This window comes from Drosophila busckii, chromosome X (genome assembly GCF_011750605.1).
Source record: "Drosophila busckii strain San Diego stock center, stock number 13000-0081.31 chromosome X, ASM1175060v1, whole genome shotgun sequence".
NCBI classification, from domain to species: Eukaryota; Metazoa; Arthropoda; class Insecta; order Diptera; family Drosophilidae; genus Drosophila; species Drosophila busckii.
In genome coordinates, this window is record NC_046608.1 from 22,100,088 (window position 1) to 22,126,792 (window position 26,705).

The 26,705-nt window shown below is 40.4% G+C and overlaps 2 protein-coding genes across 2 annotated transcripts; both read right to left on the reverse strand.

Moving 5' to 3' along the window:
* Window positions 1–3,417: 3,417 nt before the first annotated feature.
* Window positions 3,418–25,889, reverse strand: LOC108606668 (protein artichoke). Its single transcript, XM_017996998.2, has 5 exons — window positions 25,664–25,889; window positions 23,558–23,820; window positions 8,956–11,884; window positions 6,222–6,838; window positions 3,418–4,605 (listed from the first exon to the last, which is right to left on the reverse strand). The coding sequence occupies exons 1-5, from the start codon at window positions 25,887–25,889 to the stop codon at window positions 3,694–3,696; spliced, it is 4,947 nt and encodes a 1,648-aa protein (XP_017852487.2). The 3' UTR covers window positions 3,418–3,693.
* LOC108606669 lies at window positions 12,376–13,095 on the reverse strand. Its single transcript, XM_017996999.1, has 2 exons — window positions 12,988–13,095; window positions 12,376–12,931 (listed from the first exon to the last, which is right to left on the reverse strand). Exons 1-2 carry the CDS (start codon window positions 13,006–13,008, stop codon window positions 12,464–12,466), a joined length of 489 nt encoding a protein of 162 aa, XP_017852488.1. The 5' UTR covers window positions 13,009–13,095; the 3' UTR covers window positions 12,376–12,463.
* Window positions 25,890–26,705: the final 816 nt, after the last annotated feature.

The window sequence follows — 26,705 nt, forward strand, 5'->3', positions numbered from 1 at the left end:
AAAATACGAATTATGAATTTTTGTAAGGAAATTTCTGTTGAAATAACTAAGCAGTTACTTTTAACAAGTAAAGCAGTTACTTTATTTATAAATAACTAGTTAGTTTTATTTTGGCTGCAAGCGCTAGGCAAACAATTTAGGCAAATTTGAAATTTAACTGCCGCATTGCGTTGTTAACAAATAAGTGACCCTCCCCACCCACCCCCTCAACTAAAATTGTTTGCTTTGAGTAAATTGCAGGCAAAGCCCACATTTTAAGCAAATTTCAATTACCAATTGCGCACTTTGCAACAAACAGGACACAGACACAAACACAAATCGAAATGCAGGCAAAAACACAAAAATCATTTTTTTGTAAGCGAAAATTTATGACAAAAATGTTTACACGCAGCGTATGTTTTGTCATGTGGCCATTTATTGTACGTCCGTCTGTCTGTCTGTCTGTCTGTCCAGGGGTCTTAGTGCAGCAACCCTGGCCACGCTGCACTTTGAACTCGCGAAACTGAAACCCAATTGACTTTTTTACTTTTTTTTTCGTTTAGTTTGTTTGCAACTTTTGTCGCTGCTGCAGCAAAAAAAATTTATATCTAGCTGTCAACATGCATAAAAATGTGTATATATGTGTGTGTGTGTTGCAGGTGCAGCCAGCAGATATATATATATAATTTAGTTGGCAACAGCATTCAACTCTAATAGGCCTCGCGCTTAAATCACAAATATTTTCAACAATCACTTGTGTTCAGTTGCAAATACTATAGCTACAGTTATATATATATATATATATATTATATATGGATGTGTGAGTGAGCTGGTGCGAACTCTTTTGTGCGCTTCATTGATTTAATGGCTCTCGAGTTTGGCTTTGACTTTTTCATATTTTATTTTCACACACACACATACAAATTGATGGCCATAAATCGTAAGTTTGGCGTTTCAGTTTCATGCTTGGCAGCCAAATAACAATTGTTATTGTTATTGTTGATGGGCGCTGCTTAAGTGGCCTCAGTTTTGTAGCCTCCTCAACATTTCAAGCGACGCAGCAATATGAATTGACAATTAATCATTGCATAGCTCAAGGCGCAAGCAACAAGCTTAAAAGAAAAATTAAAAAAACGCATAAATACCTTGATTAAGTTTCCATTCCAGATCGCTCAGTTGTTATATATTTATTTTATTATTTAGCCGCATCTGTGTAGTTGTAGTTTGTTTTAATTAGCGCAGTCAGTTGGCTACTTATGGCTTCAGTTTATTGCCAAACACTTTGGGCCAATTTCAGTTTGTGGCTAACGCGTCTATTTACACACACACACACACACACACACACAGTGGTGCTAATTACACAGACTGCAGACTCGAATATGCTCTCAGTTGCTTTAGTTGAATTATTTACACAAATTTCGCTGCATTTGCTATACAAAAAACAAACTCGAACTTTCACTAACAAAACTCAAATAAAATTCAGCTGCATTTTCATTTAATTTCTTCACAAAAATAAACAAAATAATTACTGAAAAAGTTGCAATTTATTTCACTTCACTTAAAAAAACAACAAGAAAAATTAAGCGTTTAATAAAAAACAAATAATTCTCTACGCATTAGAAAAATTGTATTTTCTTTAAATAAAACAATGTTTACTTTAAAATTATTAACTGTTTACAAAAAAAATAAACAGCTTAAGTGAGTTTAATAAATTTAATTATGATAATAATTTAAAAATTAAATTTAATAAATCGAAAATAAAAACAATTAATTTTCTTCACATTAAAATAAATTGCATTTTATTAATTGATAAAAATAAAGTAAATTATTACTTTACATTAATTCACTTTTACACATAAAAAACAAAAAAATTAATAAAAAAAATAGCACAATCAAATTTTATACTTTAAATAAATTTTAGCTTGCAATTTTTATTTTGCTTTAAATTTATTTTGCACAATTGTTAACACATAAAAAAAAATCAAAAAAAAAGTTATAAAAAAAAAAGAAATACAACTTTAATAATTTTTAATTATTCAAACATTCAAAATTCATTCATATTTTTTTGAGTTTTATTCACTTGAAAAAAAAGTAAAAAAAAAAAGGCACACAATACAAATAATAAATAATATATAAATTTTATATAAAAATAAAATATATATAAATTAAAGTCTTTTAATTAAATTAGCTTAAGTGCAATTTTTAAATTTAAGCTTTAAATTTTTAAGTGCTGTCTGCTTTAAAACACAAAATGAATATATAAAAAAATAAATATTATCTAGTTAAAGCTGCAAAGTTCTGTCTAAAAAAAAAAAACGTAAGCCCTAGAAAAAGTCACAAATCAACTTTGCCTTAGCAGCTGCAACTACTTCACTCACACACACACACACACAAACACACACACACACGCATGCATATCTATATTAGAGATAGAGGCAGACACATAGAAATTCATGCGCGAGTTGGCAACACAATGAGCTCGTCTTGCAACTAGCACTTGCCACACCACGACGCACACACATGCACGTATATGTGTGTGTGTGTGTGTGTGTTAGCCTAATTAAAATTCCGCATTGCATTTAGAACCGTTGATTAGGAAACGTGCTCAAGACAGCAGAAATTTGAATTTAATTAAAATTTACTAAACACAAAATTGTTGCTAAAGTTTTTTGTTTTTCTCTAGGTCTAAATTGTTCTTGGGGCCCAAGTTGATTAGCAGCCAACTTGGCTTTGGAACTTAGACCAAAATAAATAGAGCGGGTGATTTTGTTTAATTTTTAAGTCATTTATTTATATTTAGTTGGTTTTGCATACAATAATTTGTGTTTTGTTGCTTTGGCTGCATTTGCATTTCGAGTTACTTTTGGGTTTGAATATTCTGCGTTTTGAAAATTTTACTAAGTCTAAAGCGCGTCTCTTGCTCGCTATGAATCGTTCAGTTGCAAATCGTATATAGGCAAGCTGTGTGCACAGAGATTTACAGAGATCTGCAGCAATTCTGAAAGCTTAAACACTTAATAGAGTTTTATATATTTTAAATTAATGTTGTGTACGGCTTAAGTTCGATTTCACTTTTTTTTTTTGATTTATGTGTGTGTGGCTTGTAAATTGCAAAATAACTTGCAGTTATTTTATTTTTGATTTGGCTTAAACTTTGCTACACTTTAGTTTAATTTTTTCACATATTATATGTTGTTGTCTTAGCGCTTTGTTTATAAACAAAAACAAAAAACACAAAAAAACTCTTGGAGTTTAGGCCAACAAATTTAGCATTTGTTATGCTTTTGGTTACTTAATTTAGTTAGTTTGAGTATGTTGCTTGCTATTTGTTTAAGTATTAAATTTAGTTAGAGCGCTGCCAGCTGTTCTCAAAAAAAAAAACATTTGATTAGTCTAAGTATGGCCACAAAAAAAAAACACAACAATACATTTGTATGCATGTGTGTGTGTGTGTTACATTTATGTATTAAATTGTTGTTGCAAGTGCTTAGCTTAGATACTAACAAAAACGTTTTGTTTATATTTTATAATATTCCAAGTGTATGGCTATTTACACTATTATGCAAAATTACACTGCGCGTAATTTTGTCACTTTTTGTCATAACTAAAACGCTGCCAAGTTAATATCACTAACCTAATTTAACATTCATATCGTTAATATAAATTAAATGCAAATGTTTGGGCCAACGTTTGCTTGATTTTCTTGCAGTGTATTTAGCATACACTCAGATGATTCGTATTGAGCACCACGCCGGCGGCCATGTAGCCATTATTAATGCGTGGCGCAGCTATGGGCAGCACCTGCTCATTGGGGGCGGCAACATCCGCGTTGGCAATGGGACTGCGACTCCCGGACTTGGCTATGGGCGTGGTGACGCTGGTGCTGCTGGTGCCGCCAGTGGCCAAACTGGTGCCGCTTATGTGCGCGCTAATGCCGCCCGGCATGTTGGAGCTGCTGCTGCTGCTCGAGGGCACAACGCCGGCGCCAGTGATGCTGCTCAGATTCGCGGCTGTGCGTGTGAGCTCCTCATTGGGTATGCTAAAGTGGCGATAGCTGATGTACTCTGGGGGCAGCGCTGCCTGGCGCTTGGCGTTCTCGATGCGCTGCTTCTTCAGCTTCACATAGCTCAGCACCGAGATCATCACAATGAACACCACAATGCCCAGACAGCAGCCCACAATCAAACCCAAGCGGCGCGTCAGTATCGAGTGTATGAATCCGTTGCTGGACAGTCCGTTCTCATCGGTTATCAGACTGGGCGTCGAGTCGAGCGTCTGCACATCGGTGCACGCCGAGATGGGCGAATTCTTTAGCACCTCGCTCAGCGCCTTGTCATTAACCACATTGTTCTCCATTAGCAGTGGCGCCAGCTGCTCCTCCTGGGGATGCTGATGCTGATGCTGATATGGTGAATATGGCTCCGCCATTGGCACATCCAAACCCACTGCGTACTCATCCCGCGCCATCGAATCGTTGCCACTGCTGTGCAGACGCTGCAGCGCATTTGCCAGCGGCTCCGTTAGCCAATTACCCGCACCGATGACGCAGATGTGATAGCGCGTGTTGGGTCTCAATTTGGTCAACTTCGTGGAGCTCGCAGTGCCGTTCAAGCGCTTCCCGTGTATCTGTTTCAAGTGGAATAAATTAAAGTTTGTTAGTCTCAGTTTCAGTTTCAGTTTCAGTCACACAGCTCTAAACCCATTAATATGCCCAAGCTCCAGCCCCAGGACTCCAAGCCAAGCTGCTAAGCTCATCATCGACCAGCCGCGTGCCTTTTTTACTTTTTTTTATTAAAATTTTCACTCGCAGCCTGCGGGGCTGAGCGCTTAACTAACTAACTGACCTGCACATTGGCTTTGGCCATAACAACTGCACACTGGTGCGCAAGCTGTTGAAAATTGTAGTTAAAAATTTTGGCATTTGAGTTATTTTTGCTATAGTTAAATAATATAAACTAAGCTTTTGCTACTTTAACTGCTAGTCCAAAAATTAAAATTATTTTTTTTAGTTTCGAAATTCGATTTCGATTTAAAACTTTCGAATAAAAATTCTACTGCCAATAATATAAAATTTGTCGTTTTTGTTTTTGTTCCTGTAGTTAAATAATATAAACTAAGCTTTTAGTATTTTAACTGCTAGTCTGCTATACAAGATTTAAAATTATAATTCGAATTTCGAAACTCAATTCGATTTCAAATAAAAATGTTCTAGTTTTAATTCTCTTTAAGTTTCTACTGTAGTTCTGAAGCTGCTAAATTGCCAATGGCATAAAAATTGCCATTTTTTCTGTACTTAAATAATATAAACTAAGCATTTAGTACTTGAACTGTTAGTCCAAAAATTAAAATTATTTTTTTTAGTTTCGAAATTTGTTTTGAATTAAAACTTTCGAATAAAACTCTGCTGTAGTTTTGAAGCTGCTAAATTTCCAATGGCACAAAATTTGCCATTTTTGCTGTTCTTACTGTAGTTAAAAAATATAAACTAAGCATTTAGTACTTGAACTGCTATATAATGTAATATATATTATTCTTTTCAGTTTCGAAATTCGATTTCGAATAAAAATGTTCAACTTTTAATTCTCTTTGCCAATGGCATAAAATTTGCCAAGTTTGTGAGCATTAATTGAAGTAATATAAATTAATTAAAAATTTTTACATTTATGCTTGAATTTTTGTTGAAAACTAGAACCAAGCATTAATATTATATTATCAAATTTAATCATTTTTGTTTATGTGACATAAATAATGTAAAAAATTCGAAAATAAGCAAACTATGAAATTCGAAAATCATTCAAATTTGTTGCACTTTTTTTCTACTGCTCACGCAACTCTTCAATTTAAATATTTGCAATTAATTTCAATAAATTTTCATTTCATAAATTGCATAGTTTGTAGCCACTGTCGCCTACTTTCGACAGCTTTTGGCTTTTGTTGGGCGGGGGGGATGGCGACATGATGTTTAAATTAAATTTTGTATGCGCCCAAAGTTGGGCACAGTTTATCGCCGATCGAATGGGCGTGTTGGAGTGGGGCGGGGCCGCCGGTGCTTTGAAGGCGGCGCCACTAAGCCGCCGCAGAGCTAAATGCCACTAAGCGTTGATTAAGCGTTTATTAAAAGAAAATTACGGCAACTGAGTTTTGGGCGCTGCGCTTTTCTTTTTTGTATTAAGAGTTTTGGGCATTGGCAATTACTTTTGGAAAGTCCTGGCTTAGAGCTCAGAGTCGGGTGGCTTACTTACCTCATCCGTAGCAGCTGCAGCAAATTGAGCTAGACGCTCCTTGTCGCCGCCAGTTCCGAATCTGTCGCGCTCTGGTTCGCGCTCATAGTAAAGCTGCTGCTCCTTTTCGCGCTGTCGCTCCCTTTCGACAGCAGCAGCCACATCCTTATCCCTAGCCATATCCATATCCATATCCCTATCCACATCGCTGTCCGGGTCGAGGCCATTGCGTTGAGCATCGAGCAGTTTGGAGTCGTCACGCTCGGCCGGAGCGAGTGCATCGCCGCCAACAAGCGCATGATAGACAATTTCAAAGCCAGTGAGGCCCAAATGGTCGCGACTCTGCCAGGAGACGACCACCGAATAGGGCTGTATGTCCTGTATGGCCATTTTGGGTATTAATGGTGCATCGCAAAATTGCTGCGGCTCCATGCGGCCAAACACTTTGCCCCGCAGCTCCGTCGGATGTTCGCACCTCAGATAATTAATGTTATCGCCAGCGCCCGCAGTCGACGTCGACGTCGCTGACGCCGACGCCATCGCTGTGCCCGTCGTTGGCAGCAGCAGCGACCATTTACGATGATCCCGCAGCCATTCCCAAAGCTTCTGTGCATCGCAACTGCAATGCAGTGGATTCTCTGCAAATGAACAGGAGAGGAGTAAACGAGAAATTCTTTTTGTTATTTTGCATCCACACACACACACACACACAAAGAGAGATAAAAAATAATTGGCAACTAGAGCACTTTGTTAGTTGCACAGAGCGTGGCCAAGAGCTGCTGCCAACAAATAAAACGGGCTACAGTGCACACTCGTTAAGCAAAACAGCTAAAGTAAACAATTTATGCAAAAATTAATCAAATTAACTTTTTAAATGCTGTACTTGAATACAGAGTGACTACTGTAGTAACTAGACTTTGTAGTAATTATTAAGTTTTGTTTCAAAGTAAAAGATTATGCATAAATTAATGTATATAATGCATATTTTTCATATTGAGTGACTACTGTATTAGCTAGTGGTTACAATACTGTAGTAATAGTTAGTTAGAAGGCTTTGTTTATGTTTTTTGTTTATTTTTTGCAGGAATCAATGTTGAAATTAAAAAAAAGCACTAAATACTTTGAAAATTTTTAGTCTCTATTGTAAATAGTAATAGTAGTAGTTTCACTTTTAGTAGTATAACTCAAAAATAATATATGCAGCTCACAGTAAGCATGAAATCTTTTAGAAACGATTTGTAGGCAGCAAAATAAATTTATTTTTACTAGCACTATTATTATTAAACAGCGCTGCTACACATTATTAAATTGATCTACTATGCTACACTTTTAACACACTATAAGACATATCTGCAATTAATTTATGCTTCAAATAAGAACATTTTGCTATTCAATAGAAATTTGCGCTTTGCACTTGTTTTCAATTCGGAGCTTCAACTAAGACTGCACCTCAGTCTCAGTCTCAGTCTCTGCCTGCAGTCAAAAGCGAAAATCGTACGACGGTACAGTTAGCGCTCTCTCAACAGCAAAGCAGCGACGCTTATGCTCAGTCGCAGCAGCAAACAGCATTGAGCGCACGATCGGTATACAAATACGCACTATAAGCATCCTTTAGTACTTAGCACATTGTCAGCTTATTGGCATTATTTGTAATAAACTGATTGTAAATAGGCATATTGGCATTATTTATAATTAATATGCTGTCAACTGCACTGTTTACTGCTTGTTTAATTAGCAAAAGTTCATGCACTACTGAAGTGCGTGGCCTACGTTGACTTAGTACCTGCCAACCTCACACACACACACATTGATCTAAGCGCAAGTACAGAAGCAGAGAGAGAGAGCGCAAGCCCCACTCAAAGAGCGCGTGTTAATGCTTGTACTAATGCAGCCCACATGAGCGCAGAGCATTTACCCTAGGATGAGTAAGTAAGAGCGCAAGCCTTTCTCAGAGCGACATTCAATGCATGATACACTAATACAAGGTAGCGGACTGCGCTCTTGGGTTACTTAGTTTGTGCGAGCGACTGAAGCTAAGTACCCGAAACACTCAAAACGAAGAGCGCAGTCCGCTACCTTGTATTAGTGTATTATGCATTGAATGCCTGGGCTAAGCTTGTATGCAGCCTAGATGCTAGCGAGAGAGCAGCGCTGCTTTCGTTCGTATGCAGTTGATCGACTGCGTTGCTAGCACATAAGGAGAGCGTAGTCGTCGTTGCTTAGAGAGCTTTTACCGTAGAATGTGCAAAGAGCGCAAGTCTTAGAGGGCTAGCGACAAAGCAGCGCTGCTTTCGTTCGTATGCAGTTGATGGACCGCGCTGCTATGCCTGAACGAGAGAGCATCGCCGCCGTTGCTTAGAGAGCATTTGACTGCTGCTGAAACTTTCCATTCAAAACATGCTGCTTAGCAAAATCAAAACATCAGCTGATTCAAAAGCACAGTTAGGTTCACTGCACTGAGGCCATTTGCACATTGGCGCAATTTGTATTGAATATAAAATGTTCTCACTTAAAGAATAACTCAGTTTGATAGCCAGTTGTCTCAAAAAATTGTAAAAGAATTAAATAAAATAGTGCTGAGCCTTACTTTGTTTTAAATTAAATATGCAAATGTTTTAAACACAAACAGCAACTGTCAATAAAATATGAATAAAATAAATATGCCAAGAAAAAGAAAATTATTAATTGAAAAATTTTGTAGCATTCGAAATTGGTTTATAATAAATTGTAATTGTAAATAGTTATTGGAACTCACCCTGCAGCTTGAGAGTGCGCAGATTAGTTTCGAGCGGCTTGAGCGGCTCGAGCGGCACCAGCTCAAAGTAGTTCTTGCGCAGATCGAGCAGCTGCAGCTTGCGGAGATAGCGGAAGGCGTCGTTGGACAAGGCGGTCATGCGATTGCCCATGAGCAGCAGCTCGAGCAGTCCATCGAGATGGCGAAAGGTTTTCTTGGAGATGCGATCCAATTGATTGAAGCTGAGATCGAGAGTTTGCAGTTGAGCCAAATCGGCACTGAATTCATCCAAATCCTTGAGCGTATTGTGGGAAATGTTGAGCACACGCAGCAGGCGCAGACCCTGCAGACGCTCCTTGGGCAGCATTTCCAGCTCATTGATGCTCAGATCGAGGGTGAGCAAGTTGGTCAAGGATTTGAAGGCGCCTGGGGAAATGCGCGTAATGCGATTGTTGATCAAATGCAAATGCTGCAGCGGCTGGAAAGCCTCAAAGTCCTTGGAGGTGAGTATGGAGAGATTCGTTTGGCAAATGTAGAGCTCCTTGAGATGCAGATAACGCTCCTCCTTGACGGTGTAGATTTTGTTAATGGGATTGCCGGTGAGATTGAGCCAAGCGAGACGCGGCAGCGAAACATCGGACAGCGCAGAGCTGGGCAGCTGCAGGAAGCGATTGCTGGAGAGATCGACGCGCTGCAGATTGATGGAGTGACGCATAAAGTTGGCGGGCAGCGAGAGCAGCAGATTGCCACTCAAATCGACCACATCCAGTTGTGTTAAGTTGACAGCATTGAAGCCGCTCAAGCTGCTGATTTTATTCTCACGCAGCAGCAATTGACGCAAATTGGCAGCGCCGCTTAATTTGAAGAAATCAATGGAGTTGAGCTGATTGCGTGACAAGTCCAGAATTTCCAACGAGCTCAAATTGTTTAGCGCAATGTGTGGAAACTCGAGCAGCTGATTGCGACACAGACGCAGCTCCTTGAACACATTGAGGCCGCTGAAAATGTTGCGATTCATTTGCTGCAGCTGATTGTTGCACAAATCGATGCGCACCAGATTCGTGTTCTTGCTGAAGAGCTGCTCCGGAATGCTGCTCAGACTGCAGTTATCCATGGAGAGCTGCTGCAGCGAGCGCAGCTTGTCGAACATGCCGCTCATAATGCCGCCCGTTCCAATGTGACTGAAGTTGTTATGCGACAGCACCAGACGCCGCAAACTGGGCACATCCAACTTTTGTATGTCGGCGGCGTTCAGCTGATTGCGCGCCAGATTCAGCTCCTGCAGATTCTGCAGCGACTTGAAGCTGTGCTGCTCCAGCTTGCGCAGCGTAGTGTTGGCCAAATTCAAAACGCTCAGCGGCAGCTCATCCAAAAAGATGTCGCGCGTTAGCTGCAGCAGCGGATTATGCGACAGATCGAGCGTGCGCAGCTGCTTTAGCTGACTAAACGCGTAGCCCTCAATAGCATCGATGGCATTGTGTGCCAGTGACAGCTCCTCCAGCTTGGCCAGACTCACAAAGTAGTCGCGTCGCAGCAGACGCAGCTGATTGCAGCTCAAATCCAAATACTTGAGCTGCTGTAGATTAGCAAATGTCAGCGGCTCAATGTCGCGTATGCGATTCTGTGCCACATCCAGACGCTGCAGCTGCGGCGTGTCCGCAAAGAAGTGACGCTCCAGCTTGCTCAGCTGATTCTCACGCAGCCACATAATCTGCATATGCTGCTGCTGATAGAAGCTGCGCGCATGGATGCTATGCAAATAGTTTGCCTCCAGCTGCAGCGAGATCATGGCCGAGCCCGACTGCGGCAGTATGTCCTCCAGCACTGTCAGCTGATTGTCCTGCAGATTGATGTGCTGCAGACTGAGCAGCGTTTGAAATGCGCCCGGCTCGATATCCTCAATGTTGTTCTTTTGTATATGCAGCTCCTGCAGCGCCGGCAGCGGCTCGAACACGCCCTTGCGCACACGCCTAATGCGATTGTTATGCAGCCGCACCTCACGCAGCTGCTCCAGCTTGCGGAACATGCCAATTTCCAAATCCTGTATTTCATTATTGTCCAGCGATAGCGATGACAACTTGCCGCATTTATCGAAAAGCGTCACTGGCAGCTGCGGTATGAAATTGGCGCGCAAATAAAGATGATCCAGGTTGACCAGACTGCTAAATACATTCGGATCGATGTGCGCTATGCCATTGGACTCTAGATAAATCACATGCACCTGACTCGAGTTGGTGAACGCATCCGCTGGCAGCTCCAGTATATTATTCTCCGATAGAAACACCTCACGCAGCTGCGGCAAATTGGCAAATACGCCAGCTATAGCGTGTATATGATTGTGACTCAAATCGATTGTTTGCAAGCGCTTGTTATGCTCAAACAGCTTCGCATCCAGCGCTATAATCCGATTGTGCGACATATCCAGCGACATTAACTCTTTGAGACTCTTGAATGCCTCAGCGCCTATTAGCTCCAACTGATTGGCATAAAATGAAAGCGTCTTGAGCTGTGGAAATGCGCGAAAACTGTCGTCCAATATTTCCACATACAGATTCGAGCTCAAATCGAGCAGCACCAGCGACGGCAGCTGCACTGCCAGCGCTGCTGCGGCTGCTGCTGCAGTTGCATTTGGCGCCACATTGTACTGCATGTCGCCAAAGAAAGTTGCAATCTTATTGTTCGATAAACGCAAATAACGCAAATGTGCCAATTTTCGCAATGCCAGTATCGGAAAAGTGCGCAGCGCATTCTCCGATACATCTATCTCGCTCATGCACTCCTCCAATCCAGCGAACGCATGCTCCGGTATGCTCTGCAATCGATTGCCCTTCATATTCAGCTTGGACACGCGCAGGCCATAGAAACTGTAGTCATCGATGCGCACAATCTCATTGTAGTCAAAGTCAAGTGCGTTTAGCTTTTGCAACGCGCTAAGCGCACGCGATGGCAGCTGCAAAAAACATAGAAAAAAGTATTAGTTTAATAAAAAAAAAAAAGTTAGTTACTTATTTATAGTAAGCATTGCTTTATACTAATATTCAATATTAAATATAATATTATATTTTGTTAGATTAGTGTTTTGAAAAATGAATTAGAATTCAAAGAATGCTTTTAATTTGAATTAATTCAACATAAGCATTTAAATTGAATTTAAAAATTCATTAATTCTATTTCAAAATAATTCATTAAGCATTATTCTGCGCTACATTTTAATTCACATTGCATTCAAAATAAATTTCAATTCAAAATGCATGAATCAGGCGATTCATTTGCTACTGAATGCATTTCTTTTACAACACTGGTAAGCAAGCAAGCCAAAAACAAACTAAATTACTAATTTTTTTCAACATTTTTAATTACGACGCATCATCTTCTACGCGAATTTCAGTATTCAAAAATGTTAAATGCCTATTCTGCTCTCCAGTACGAAAAACCGCTACATTTCAAAATTGCATTTATTGCACAAAATCTGCATTTCGTTTACATTTGTGTGCAACCAAAAAAAAAAACTAAAATTAAGAAATTCACTTTAAGATGTACGAGATCTACGAGAGCGCACACGTTTCAGTTGCAGATATGGCAAATCCAGCAGTTTATAGACACGACCGTTTAGTACGGTGCAAATGCAGTGGCGACATCCACGCAGCTCATTCGATAATGGACGAGAAGGAGCACGAGCGCTGGCTCCGGCTCCGGCTCGGCTTAACGCAGTCGCGTTACGTCGAGTGCTACGCCTCATAGTAACTGCCGAACGAGAAGAAATCGCAGTCATATTTGCCATATGTTCGAATAGCGAAATGGCAGCATCAGCGTTAACACCACCGCCACTGTCATTGGTCGTCTGACGTTGTGTAGTCCCCAGGGATGAACGACGATTCGTCTTCCTGATTCGTCTACGCACACGCGGTGCACTGGGAGCTGCTTCTTCTTCTTCTTCTTCTTCAGTTGAGCTATTCGATTCGCTCTCGTTCATCTCTGGCACCAACTGATCTAATAACTAAAAAGTCTATTATTGCCTCTATTCGAATAACATAATTTTAGTTTTATATTTACGTTATTTTCGCCATCAGACATTTTCGTAAAAATACGCGTAGAAAACTTTTCGAAAAATGTATATTTGTTGTGTTTACGACTAGCTTGTGATATGAACTAATTTCAGGCCTGTGCACAGTAAAGCAGTTGACAAAAAACAGAGAGATTTTAATTTCAAGGCCAACTTGATAGCATATTTTATAAGCTTTAAGCTTGTGGTATCAAGTACCAAGTACTAACCTATAAAATAGCTAAGAGTTGGGCAAATACGTTTAGCATTCATTTGTTAGTGCATTTCAAATGGCAGCAGCAGCACGGCAACACTGTTTTTTGGACAGCCGCTTGCTTAGTAGTTTTCAGTTGCTGCTGCAGTTTGACTGCAGTTTACGCTATGCAAATGCTGCTATTTTGCAGCTCAGCAACACTCGCGGCGCAGCAGTAGCAGTAAAGACTGCTTACTACTTATTTAAATATAAAATATATTAATTAACGCACACATAAAGCGAATTTAGCTAGTTCTGCTTTTTGAACAACAACAAAAATAATAAAAAATAATGCTGATCAAATCCTTCAAATTGTTAAGCAATTAAGCACTCACTACTGCAGTTTATGAATATAAAATATATTAATTTGCAAACACACACACACACACACACGTATATGTCCATATGAGTTTTGCGCACACTGTGCGAAGCTGAACTAAGCAAACAGCCACATAAAAAAATTATAAAAAAAAACAAAAGCTGGCACAACAACAAAAAAAACGCATGATCAATGTAAATGCATTATTAAATTTCAATTGTTTAACAAGCAACTACTGCGCTACTTCATTTTATTAATTTTATTATTTACAGCTGCCACAGCTGCTCGAACTTGTTCACCAGCCCTGGCTCGCACACACACACACACACTGCGCTTTGCACTTTCTGCTTGTCCTTACATTTATTGCACTTGTTCAACTTGCTTTTGTTATTGTTGTTTATTTGCACAGCAGCTTTGTTGTTATACATTTTAATTGTTATAGCTTTCATTTTGTAGGCAAATATCAAAGTTCTGCACCCGCTGCACTGCGCGACTGCGAAGCTAACGGCGACAAAGAAGAAGAGCGTGCGCAACTACAGAGAGAGCGAGAGCGAGAGCAAGCGGCCACTTTTTTTCTACTCAAATTTACACAACACACACTTATGAAGCCAATATATTATTATTGCTTGTTGTGTATTGTTTATAAAACATTTTGGGCACAGCTGTTTTATTATTGCACGTTTTAATTATTTTGTGCAAGCTTTTGCACCCTCTGTCTGGACTGCGCGGTTGCGTGGCAACCGACTGGCAAGAAGAAGAAACGCGCAGCTCAAAAAAGAGCGAGAGCTAAAGCGAAGAGCGAGCGCAAGCAAAAGCGAAGAGCGGCCACCCCGCAATTTTATATGTAAATACAGTTGCAGCTTTTGCTTACGATTTATGCAATTGATCTATGCTTATTAAATTATTTGTTTATGGCACATTTTAAATTTAGTTTGTTTTGTTATTATTTGGAAAATTGCAAGTCACTGCGAATTTTAGCTGCGTCCTTGTACTGAACTGCGCATGCGGCGGCAAATTCAAAGACAAAAACAAAAGAGAGCGAGAGTCGTATAACTTTTTTGAACTGCAACTGTTGCATGTTGTTTTGATCAGACATTATTGTTATTAATAATATTGCTTGTTGTTTTGCTTTGTTAACGGCACAGCTGTCATTTTGTTTGCTTAAGTTGATTTTGACTGCGGGCTGCGCGGCGTGGAATGCAAAAACTGCAGACAGCGCTGCAGCTGCAAGGCAACGAGAGCAGCAAAGAGAGAGAGAGAGCGCGCTGAAGTAAACGCAGTTACTGCGTAATTTATTTACGCAGCGTTTTTTACAGTGGCAACAAACAATATTATAATTAGTAATTGTTGATTAATTGTTTATAAAACAGTGAGCTGTTGAATTTTACTAAAGCACATTTTGTTGCAGTTGCTTTGCTGGCAAACTTTTTGAGCGCGTGCTAATGACTTTTGTACCACTGTGCTGCGTGCATAGCGAGAGCGCGCGAGAGCAAGAGCGAGTAGCTGTTTATGCAGCTTTTGAATATTTATTATGTAACCAATTGGGTGTAGACAATACAAATTATTGATTGATTGTTGTTGTGGTTTTTGTTGTTTATGTGTGTTTTGTTTATGTTTTTTTGTGTTTGTGTTTAGCGATTTCGTTTCACAGTGCGGCCGTAGGACTCCTGCAGTGGCGACGGCTGGCGGCGGCGCATGGGAAAGCGCAACATGCTCTCGGCGAATGGCGAGACAACAACACGCTGTCCATCGATCTTGCCGCCGTCCATGTTCCTCATGGCCGCATTGCAGTCGGCGGGATTGGCAAACTCCACAAAGGCAAAGCCGCGTCCGCCGCCCTGGTAGCCACCTCCGTAAGTATAATTGATGGGAAAGTCCACATTGGTGAGCGGTCCGAAGCTGCCAAAGATTTCGATAATATGCGACTTGGTCACCGAGCGTGAGAGTCCCTTAATATGCAGTCGCACCTTGTGCAGCGGATATTTGCTCTGCGATTTGACAAATGTGGGCGGCTGCGATGGACTGCGACTGCGACTGCGACTGGACTCGGAGCTGAGATTGAGTTCGCGTCGCTGCGGCGGCGACGGCGAGCGTCGGCGTTGGCCAGTGCGGCTTGCTGCGGCAGCACGCGGCGGGCCGCAAGATTTCGAGCGCTGCGCTGCCGCTGCCGCTGCATTCGATTTCAATGGCGGCGGTGGCTTCGACTTGGCGCGCACTGCTGCTGCTGCGCTGACGCTGGCGCTGGGTGGCTGCGACTTGGCGCGCGCTGCTGCTGCTGCTGCGCTGGGTGGCTTCGACCTGGCGCGCGCTGCTGCGACTCTGGCGCGCTTAGGCGGCGTCGACGGCAGCTTGGGCGTAGTGGCTGCAGCACGCTTGGCTGCGGTTGGCAGCTTGGGCGTAGTGGGACATTTGCGTGGACGTCCACGCTTCGGCTTGACAATGGGCGGCAGCTTGGGCGTGGTGGGCACTTTGGGTGGCGGCACACGCCTTGCCTCTGCTAGAGCCAACGCAGCAGCGCTAAGCGGCGTGCGCGACTTATCTCGCGCAGCTTTGGCTCGCTCACGCGCCGCGGCCTGCGCCTTGGCCTTCTCAATGGCCAGGTCCGCATCTCGCTTGACCGTATCCGTATGCAGCTGCTTGGCCAAACGATTGAGCGCAGCCATGTGGTCGGCACGTGACTTTGGCGACAGCGCAGACAAGTCCACGGGCAATGTACTTGGCGCAGCAGCAGCAGCAGCAGCAGGTGCCAGGCTCTTGGAACGCGCAGCTGGCGCTGCCAAGCTGCTGGAACGTGCTTTGGCTGCTGCTTTGGCTGCTGCTTTGGCTGCTTTTGCTGCTGCTGCTGCTTCGGCTGCTTGCTGCTGCTTTAGCTGCTTGAGCTGCAGCTTTTGACGCGCTTGCTCTTCAAGCAGTCGCTTTTGCTGCCGCTCGCGCTGCTGCAGCGCTGCCAGCTTCTGTTTACGCTTCAGCATTTGTTTTGCCTGCGAATCGTTGGATGAAGAAGAAGAAGTGCCGCTACCGCTGCCGCTGCCGCTGCTTTCGCTGGAGCTGCTGCCAGAGCTGTCGTCAGAATCGCTGCCACTGCCGCTGCCGCTGCTGCTGCTGCTGCTGCTGCTCAAATGACGCACCTTCACTCGAGCTGCCTTCATCTTGGCTGCATGCACAGCCGCCGCCGCTGGCGTTGGCTGCACAACAAGCGACGGCAACTTGCGCGACGCTGCTTCCAGTTTTGCCTTCTTGGCCGCAGCCTCATTGCTGACGCGCTGTACATTTGGTTGCTTACCCATTTTCGTAATTAATTCAATTGATTGTTTTTAAGACAAATTTAAAATTTGCAATTTGTTTGCTCTCGGACGCAAAAGTTTGTGACACTGAATGAAAAACTCGACGCTTGCCTTGGCATTGAGTTAAACAAAATGGCGACAGCTTTGACAGCGTTGAAATTTCGATATCGTTCAAATGCGCTGCAAATTTTAGCCCCACAGTGCAGATTAAAACATAAACTTGAGTATGCGCCACTTTGCTGGTTAAATATATATTATTTTTGAATATAGAAATATATATATTGGTTGGTTAAGCATATGTCGATAAACTTGTATGAAAAAAAAATTGCTAATTAAATATATTTGTACATAGACATAAATTTTAGTGGCATTTTATATATTGATTGACTGGCTGCGCTTAGAGCAGACGATAACCCTCAACAGCAGCAGTGAAGACATCAAAGTCCTTCCAGAACTGCTCACGATCCTTTTCCTCCTGCTCAGTGGGCGGCATCAGGCGCATGGGAAAGTTGCGTTGTGGCTCAGCCTCTAGCGCCACATCTAGCTCATCCCATTGCTCAATTATATCTGCAATGCCGTTGGGCTGCTCGTTGTGCGGCTTTGGCAGCAACTGCTCCAATTCCTGCAGCAGCTCCTGGCGCTCTAGCTGGAGGCTGCCCTCCTCCAGGCCGCCCACCAAGTACTGCAGGCTTAGCTTTAACTCTTCGATTTTCTCTGCATTTAACTCCAACTGACGTTGTATATAGTTCAACTTGCGTTGACGCTCAGTTATAGCGGAAAAAGTAAATGAAAAAGAAGAAGAAGCAGCGCTGCTGAGGCTGCTAAGGCTGCTCAAGCTGCTGGCATCGTCCGACGACATGAGTGACTCCCAATCATCCCTTAAAATATCCGTAGCAGCCTCCGCCTCCGCCTCCGCCTCGACCTCAATTTGCATTTGCTGTGCTGCAACCGCAGCCTCCATGGCTGCATCCATGGCCGCCTCCATGGCAGCCATTGCCTGAATTGCGCGCTTGTTCTTGCTCTGCTGCTTGGCCAGATTGAAGACTTTAACAATTAATTTGCGCGCTTTGGGCATTGCAAAGAGTTTTTGCTTTTAGTTGTTGTTGTTGTTGCTTGGAAAAAAAAATTCAGCAGCGAACGCGACGCGACGTGTTGCAGCCTCGAACCTTGAACAGCGAATTGGCCAAAGCTGCTGCGGCTGCATTGAGGGGAGAGTGTTGCCAACAGTTGCAAGTTTACCGTAATATATACGTTATGAAGTATTTATGAGCGGCGGCAACCCCTAAAATTGCAATGTCCAGGGCTTCCGCTCTTGATTTGTTGTTGGTTACCTGTTGACTTTTTACTTGTTGACCCAAATAGTTGCATGAGAGCGAGAGAGAGATGCTGATTGGCTTTCAATTTAGCCAAGTTTCGAACCACTATATAGCAAACTTCACGAGACTCGCAAAAGCTTTCAATTGAAATTTGAAATCAAAATAAAAGTTGCAACTTTGAAGCTTCAATCAAAGGCTATAGGCTGTAAAAGCTGCCCCCATTTGGGTTACGCCCATGCCATAAATATATTTCATAAAGCTGCAATAATAATAATAAATATAATTTTTATAGCTGCTGCGCTCTCTCTCTCTCTCTCTCGCTCTCGCTCTCTTGTTATCTTTATGCACTGAACCTGAGTCTGGGCTATAAATTCTGCTGGGCAAGCGTTCAAGGCGCCAAATAGAGTTGGCTGGGTGCTTGGGGGGTTGGGTGGTAGCGCTCTCTATACGCTTCAATAAATTAAAATCGACTGCCATAAATTTCCATGTCAGTACATTAATTAAAAGGCCGTAATTCGCCTGGTCATGTCACATGTCCTTGTCCATATTCAATGTCCACCTGCTGGCCAACACCAGCACCACCCACTGCAATCGTAGCGTAAATTCTGTAATTCAATGCAATTAAAAAGCCAAATACACGCACAAAGCGAAAGAGACAGAGACAGACAGAGAGCGAGAGCGAGCGAGCGGCTGAGCTCATTGACGTTCATTTCATTTTGTTCGGCAATGTGTAAAATTCTTTTTTCAATTAATTTACAACTTACAACTGACTTATGCGTCTGCCCCTGTGGGCGTGGCTGTCAGCTTGCATTAAATATTTATTATTACATATGCTAAGACCAATTGCAATTATCATAATTAGTAACAACTTTTGGCTAATTACTTTAGATGCATTCAAATTCATTTAGCTAATTGTTGTTGCTTAAGCTTTAGCAACAATTTTAGTAAACTATATTTGAATGCATAAATTTCTGCTAAAAATACTAAATTAGTATTTTAATTGCCTGTTGTTGTTGTTGAAATTCTGCTACCAATAAATCATTTTATTTGAATAATTTATAAGCAACAAAAAGAGTCTCAAATCGAATTGTTAATTGTGATTTCTTTTTGTTTAAGTCTTGCTCTAATAATAAAATGATAATTAATATGAATAAGTCAAGACATGAATTGCCAATTGTTGAATCAAGTTGTTGTTGAAATATTTGCCGATTGAATTGTTGATTTTTAATTAAGCTTAGACACATTGTCAATTGTTGATTATTGTTGTTGTTGAAATGCACTTAAGCAACAAAAAGAGCCTCAATTCGAATTCAGCGTGAATAGACTGGCAATTGTAGATTGTTGATTGTGGATTGTTGAAAGTTTTTGGATTAAATATTGCTCTGCTAATATAAATGATAATTTATGTATCATTGTCAATTGTTAATTATAGTTGTTGTTGAAATTGTTGTTGAAAAAGGAAAAAAAAGAGTCGCAAAGTACTGACAATTGTAGATTGTTGACTGTGGATTGTTGAAAGTTATTCTTTGAATTTAGCTAATTGTGCTTATTTGATATTTGATAAAGATTATTTTATATGCATTGTCAATTGTTGATTCTAGTTGTTGTTGAAAAAGAATTGCAATTGAATCGAAGCTTAGAAGGACTGAATTGTTGATTATTAATAAAGCTTAGGCGCATTGTCAATTGTTGATTATTGTTGTTGAATAAGTTAGCGAATTCAGTTTAGAAGAACTAAGAATTGTAGATTGTGTATTGTTGGGAATTGTTGAGAATTTTGCTTTGTTTATATTTGAAATTTGCATAATGTGACTAAACTAAGACTGATTGTCTAATTGTTGATACTAGATGTTGTTGAAAAAGAGACGAAAATCGCATTAAGAAGAACTAACAATTGTCGATTGGATTGTTGATTAGTTGTGTTGCTCTAATAATAAAATAATAATTTCTATGAATAAGTTTAAACGTTCAATTGTTGAAACTTGCGCTTTAGCTTTAGCTATATTTATATACATATATGAATAATTTATGCGAAGAAAGAAAAAAAAAAGAAGAGAGTTGCTTGTCAATTGTTGTTGAGTTGTTGTTGTTGGAACTTGTTGTTTATGCCTTGGTTAGTATGATAACCGGCTTGGTTGGCTTGGGCAGAATGGCGGGTTCGGGTGAGATTGGCAGCACTTGTGGCTGTGGCGGCTTCTTGGGCGATTGACGGCACTGCCAGTCGCTGGTGCGAATGAGCAGCAAGTGGCGACGATTGCGATTGATGCAGTTGCGCTGGTTCGCCTCGCAGACGCTCATCCAGATGCTGCGCTTGCCGTCCGCCGAGCGCCAGCAGCTGTCGTCGCGCTGCCCAATGCAAGGACGTTGCAGGCAGCGACGAATGGGCAGGCGCGTGGGTCGTGGTCGTTCGGTGGTTTCCGTATGCACATGCACCTTGATATTAACCACCTTGGGCGGCTCGGTGGGCAGCACGAGGCGTGGCAAGCGCGCACAGCGTGCGCTGCCCGTGTGGCCACGCACGCTGGCGCAACGTGCCGCATTCTGTGGCTGCCACGTCGCCTTGCCCAGTCGCCGCAGCGCGCAGTTGCGCTCACGCAGGCGGCAGGGACGCAGCTTGTGGCAGAGATTGCTGCGCGCATCTCGCGCACAGATCGTCTCACGGCTATGCACGTCCTTGATGCTGCAGCGTCCGTGGCACGTCTCGTGCTTTGCGGCGTCGCTGAGGCAACAGACAAGCAACAACAAGAGGCCACAGCCAATGACAAGTTTGTGCATGTTTAGAATATTTTTTTGGGAGTATGTTGCAAGTTTTGCTGTCAATTCGCTGCTGTTGTAAGTTCGTTGCTGTTGCTGAGTATTTATAGTTCAAACACATTGCGTATACGACATGTGTTTAAATTTCATTTGTTTACACGCGCGTGTAACCGATTTAAGCAGTCATTCAATTATATTATAAACAATTGTTATTCATACCCAAAAGCAATGCGCGCTTAATTGGCTTAACAAAAGGCTTTAAGTTAATTTAAATCTCTTGAGCTTTCAATTGTGAGTAGCAAGCTTGAGAAACTTGAGATCAGAATTTCTGAACTACTGAGGGACTCAATAGAGCTCAATAATCATAATAATAAAAATTCAAGCGAAACTTACTATTGATTACTTCTTCTTATTCTTAGCTTACTTTATTAATGAATATATTGCTTGTTTTTAAATTAAAATAAAAGCAGCCAAATTATTGTTTACTGTTGAATTTATCGATAGACTCTGTTACATCTCTAGAATTAAATCTCATCTCTTGTTAAAGTTTGCTTATTAAGTTTCTAGAACTGCTTTCATTAGCAGTTGTCGATTGTCACCAAAAAATAATATTCACACAATAAAAAACTAATATTGTGTTACTGAAATAATAAGCAGACAAGTCTTATTATTTTCATCATTTACAAAATTTAATGCTCCACTAAATCGTCGCCTTCAATATAAAGCTGACGCTCTCCAAGCAGCGCTCTCCTCTGACTTATACTGAGACTTACGCTCCCAGCATTACTCAGAGCGCTGGTAGCTTGACTGGGCGTAAGCTGAGATCCTAGTAGATCCCTTGTATGTATGAGTGTTAAATTTTCCACGCTAAGCGAGCGAGCATGCTTAGGCTTGAGCGACTCGCTAAGCAATAGAGCGCTTCCCCTACTCTCTGAATGCCTCTGAACAACTTTGTAGGTAGAGAGGGAAGGGAAGGGAAGGAAGAGGGAAGGGTTCAGTTCGGTTCGCTCATAGAGCCTCAAGCATTGTGGTGTGATCAGTGATCGTTGCTGCTATTTATTTGTTTATTTTTTTTAATGTCAACTATGCACCCTCGACTATTAAAAGAAAATTATTACAAATTATTTAACATTAAATTAAAATTTAAGAAAAAAATTCATTTCCTTACTAGCTTATTAAACTATAAATATGACGCCTAACAATGTTCGAAAAATTCAAATTAAACTTTCACTTGAAGAAGTTGCATAATAACAATAAATTAAGTGCAAATAAATATAGCCAAGCTAAGTTTTTTTTGACCTTCAATCATATATCAACATCAAGTTTTCTATTTTAGTAAATTCAACAGAATTTACAAACATTAAAACTTTGCTTTCTATATCGAACTATAGTATAAGCAGTGTTGACAGAATTTCCTGAGCTATAGCTATATTTAATTTAAAAAAAATTGCTAGAAAAAGCTAAACACGAAATTGAAAAACCTAACAATATAATATTTAAATTGAGAATAAATATTACATGTTAAATATTTTTGTTGAAGTTTTAGAATTAAATCTCATCTCTTATGAAGTTCGCTTAAGAAGTTTCTAGAGCTGCGAATGAACACGAAAAATATATTCAAACAATAAAAAACTAATATTGAAATAATAAGCAGAAAAGTTTTATTTTCATCAATTTTTTTTGGTAGGGGAGCTACAAAAGTAATCAAATCACTTTTTAAATAATCTGATTTCTAGCTAGTAGCATAAACTACTAGATCTAGCTATTATATAGCAATAAAATAGCTAAAATGGGAACACTGGGTATAAGCTCTATTTAAGTTCTGCTGTTACGAACTGCTGTCTATATATTTATTATTATTAAATTAATTTATTAACTCATTTTTGAAGTAATTCCTCAAGTATTTGGCTTGCGAATAATAGTTATTAATTATTACGAACTGCTGTCTATATAATTTTATATATATGTAAACAATTTTAAATTAATTTGTTTGTTTAGCAGCCTCTTTTTTGTAGTATTTAGTTTTTTGTCTAATGCAATTATCATTCATATTATCAAGCATATGCATTAATTAAATTCTGTGCTATCTTTTGATATTTTTGGCGCACTTTAACGCTTCAGTTTTTGGCAATATTTTAATTCAGCAGCCCAAAAATTTCACATTTCACATTTAATATGCAACACCCAACAACTCGACCCACCCACCCACTTGTGGGTGGTTTTCCAACACATGTTTCCAGCTCGCTGCCTGCTGTTCGCAGTTTTGGCTCTCGCGTTGCGTTCTCGGTGTGCAAAAATTATTTTATTGAACGCAATTGTTTTTGGCTTTGGATCGTTTGTTATTTCGCGGCAGCAAATTACTTTTTATGGTTACGGCGTAGTCGTAGTTCCCAGCTCCGGCTGCTGCTCCTGCTGCTCCTGCTGCTGTTGTGGCGGCTGTTTTTGGAAATTTAATGGCTTAGAAAGCCATTTGCATTTTTTTCTGGTCTTTTTTTTTTTTTTGGGTAGCACAACTTTATTGGCGCCGTATGTTGGAGCGCGGCTAATTAGCCCCCAAAACAGTTGCAAATTTGTTAGCCAAGACATGCACCAATTTAGTGTGGCAAGCTTAAAAGTATGCAATGCGAAATTGATTGCTTTGATTTCTTGACTCACCTGCGTTAATTTGCCATTGACAATGCTGAGCGACTCGAGACTGCCGCGCACATTGCGTAAACTGTTTTCCTTCAACGCCTCCAGATGCGAGTGCGAGAACTGCAAGTGGCGAATCTGCACACCCGGCTGGATCACGTCCTGGGAGAGCGAAGTCACCGAGCGATCAAAGTCATAAATGGAGAGCGAGTGTATCGGCGCCGAGACGCGCTCAAGCGTCGAGCGCAGCGACAGCGCCGTCGTGCCAGGACACTCGAGAAATAGTCCTGCAAGGCAAAGGGACATGAGTATTGGCAGCAGCAACAACAATAGTTTGAAATTAATTCAGCAATTTAATCTATATTATTAGTCGGGCAGTGCTACCAAAATGCAAAAGGCAAAAGCCTTAGCAGCTACACTGAGCCAAAATATTGCATTTCATTTGAAATTAAAATTAAATTATATAATAAATGAATAAGCAAACTTGCACAAAATCTAAGTCAAAAAATCGAATTTGTTGTCATCATTAAAAAAATATATATATATATAAAATTCAACAATTATAGAAAAATGACTAAGAGTAATTCACTGATTTCTATGTATGATATTTTCATTATATTTTTTTCGAACCAAACAATAACTGGTTTTAATCAAAATTAATCAAATAAGAGCTTTGCTTTAATATTTTTTAAAAACTAAAATATATAAAAAATAAAAGTAAAGAAAATGAAAAAAAAATAGTGTAATGCGCTAATTACTATATGCGAATGATAATTTGATATATTTTTTTGTAAACCAAAAAATAACTGACAAAAAATTGTTTTTAATTGATCAATAAGAAAATGAAAATAAAAGCATTTGCTGATACATTTTTTTGATCTGAAAATTGACAAAATTGCTTTGAATTAAAATTAATCGAATCAAAATGTATAAAATACTCAAAAAAAAAGAGAAAAAATTAAATATTGGAACTTGGTTTAAATTAAAATTAATCAAATAAGAGTGTTACTTTAATAATGTCTAAAAACTAAAATAAATAAAAAATGAAAGAAAATGTAAATAAGAGTAATTTACTAATTTCTATATACGAAAAGAAATTTTATAAATTTTTTTAAACCAAAAAATAAATAATAAATAAATAAAAATAATAAATAAATAATATTTTTTAAAAAATTAAAAATAAAAGAAAAACTCAAATAAGTGTAATTTGCTTATATCTATATACGAAAAGAAATTTTTAAAATATTTTGAAACTAAAAGAATTGGTTTCAATTGAAATAATATTTTTAAAAAAATTAAAAATAAAAGAAAAACTCAAGTGTAATTTAATGATTTCTATATACGAAATATATATAAATTTTTTTGAAATTAAAAAATAATTGGTTTCAATTGAAATTAATAGTTTATCTTTGATAATTTTAAAAGACTAAAATATATAAAAAATTAAAAAAAAAAGAAAATGCAAATAAGAGTAAGAAAAGAAATTTTTTAAATTTTGAAGCTGACAACAATTGATTTTAATTTAATTGCAACAACTAAGAGTTGTACTCTAATAATTTTTGTATGTGCAACAATTTCTTGCTCAAGGCTTAAGCTGTGTGTATGCTTGCTTTTGTTTTTTTTTGCAGTGTATTGTAGTTAAGCCGCCAATCTAAAACTAATGGCACTTGCTCTGCGAGCAGAGAGAGCGAGCGACTGTGTCAAGGGTATGGCGTGTGCTTATGCATACATAAGAAACTCAAGCGAATATGTTGATGATGCAGCGCCCACCCACACACACATAGAGAGAGAGAGAGAGAGTGTGGTGTGGTGTGAAAGCAAACAATCTTAGCATACAGAACATGTGTCGGCGTTTAAATGCTGGCCAACGCACACTGCAGTGGATTAGACAAGGACTCGCCCTCAGGCGGGGCACTTAAGGGCAGGCAGCGGCTGGGCGGCTGCTGCTGGAGGGGGTGAGAGACAATAACAAATCACAGCTACAGCCACTGGACAGACAGACAGACAGACAGACAGACAGACAGACTGTGTGTGAGTTTAAGCCCAGCTACGGCTTTGATGCGTTTAATTAGTACGGAAGCAACGGAACTGGGAACTGGGAGCAAAGTGCATTCTCGTTTGGTAACTTACCATCTTCAAACTTGTAGCAGGGACAGGCGGAGCTATCATCAAAGCTTGGGCATTCGATGCCAGCGCCAACGCCAACGCCAACGCTGCCGCTGCTGCTGCTGCTGCCTGCTCCGGTGTTGAGCTCATAGTGCAGATCCCGTTGGGCGTTGGACTTGCCGCTGTTGTGGCTCAGCACGTTGTGACCGCTGCTCAGCGAGCGGGCGGAGCGTTGCATAGTTGCTGCCATTATCGAAGGTGTTGCTGTTGCTGTTGTTGCTGCTGTTGCCAGCAGCATTAACCACAGCAAAAGCGAGAGACAGCTATGCTGCTGTTGCTGCTGCTGTTGCTGCTGTTGCTGCAATCCGGCAGCAACATTATTGCAATTTCGACGACGTTGTTCTTGGTCTACTTGCAATTCGTGTTTGTGTTCATGTAGTTTGGTTGCTGGCTCGGCATTTGTTGCCATCGCTGTTGCCATTGCCATTGCCATTTGCTTTATTTGATGTCCTTGTTCCTGACGTTGCTGCTGCTGCTGCTGCTGCTGCTGCTGCTGATTATGCTTCAGCACCCAATGTTGCTGCTGCTGCTGCTGCTGCATGTTTTGACGTTTTGTGCGTTGTTTTTGCAGCTCGACCACGCCCACGCCCAGTTGTTGTTGCTGCTGCTGCTGCTGCTGCTGTTGACAATTGTTAGTGTTGCTGGCGTTTGTTGACTTGCTGCATTTCGCTAATAAGTTTGTGAACCTCGATGATGTTGTCGTCGTCGTCGTCGTCGTTCTCGTGCTGTCGTTGCACATTTTCGATTTCGATTATCAAATGTCAACTTGTTCACCTCTTCACACTCTTTCCACTGATTTTCGCTCTTTTTTCTGTTTCTGTTGAGTTGCTTGTCTGGCAATTTCAACTGCTGAACGTTTTTATATTAAATTTGATTGTTTGCCTCGCGATTTTCACGCCGCCATCTGCAAGTGAAAGCGTCAAGCAGAGAATTGTGATTAGTTTTAAGTTACAGTTACATTTATATCTAGTTAGTTACTTATGTTAGTTAGTTATATATAATATAG

What these genes read in the sequence shown, in the direction of transcription:
- LOC108606668 (XM_017996998.2), bottom strand. Translation starts at nt 25,889, where the DNA reads ATGGCAGCAACTATGCAACGCTCCGCCCGCTCGCTGAGCAGCGGTCAC. An exon ending in CTGCTACAAGTTTGAAGATG is followed by an intron (nt 23,821 to 25,663) that starts GTAAGTTACCAA and finishes TTTGCCTTGCAG; the next exon opens with GACTATTTCTCGAGTGTCCT. An exon ending in GCGCACTCTCAAGCTGCAGG is followed by an intron (nt 6,839 to 8,955) that starts GTGAGTTCCAAT and finishes GTTCATTTGCAG; the next exon opens with AGAATCCACTGCATTGCAGT.
- LOC108606669 (XM_017996999.1), bottom strand. Translation starts at nt 13,008, where the DNA reads ATGTCTGATGGCGAAAATAAC. An exon ending in TGTCTGATGGCGAAAATAAC is followed by an intron (nt 12,932 to 12,987) that starts GTAAATATAAAA and finishes TAGACTTTTTAG; the next exon opens with TTATTAGATCAGTTGGTGCC.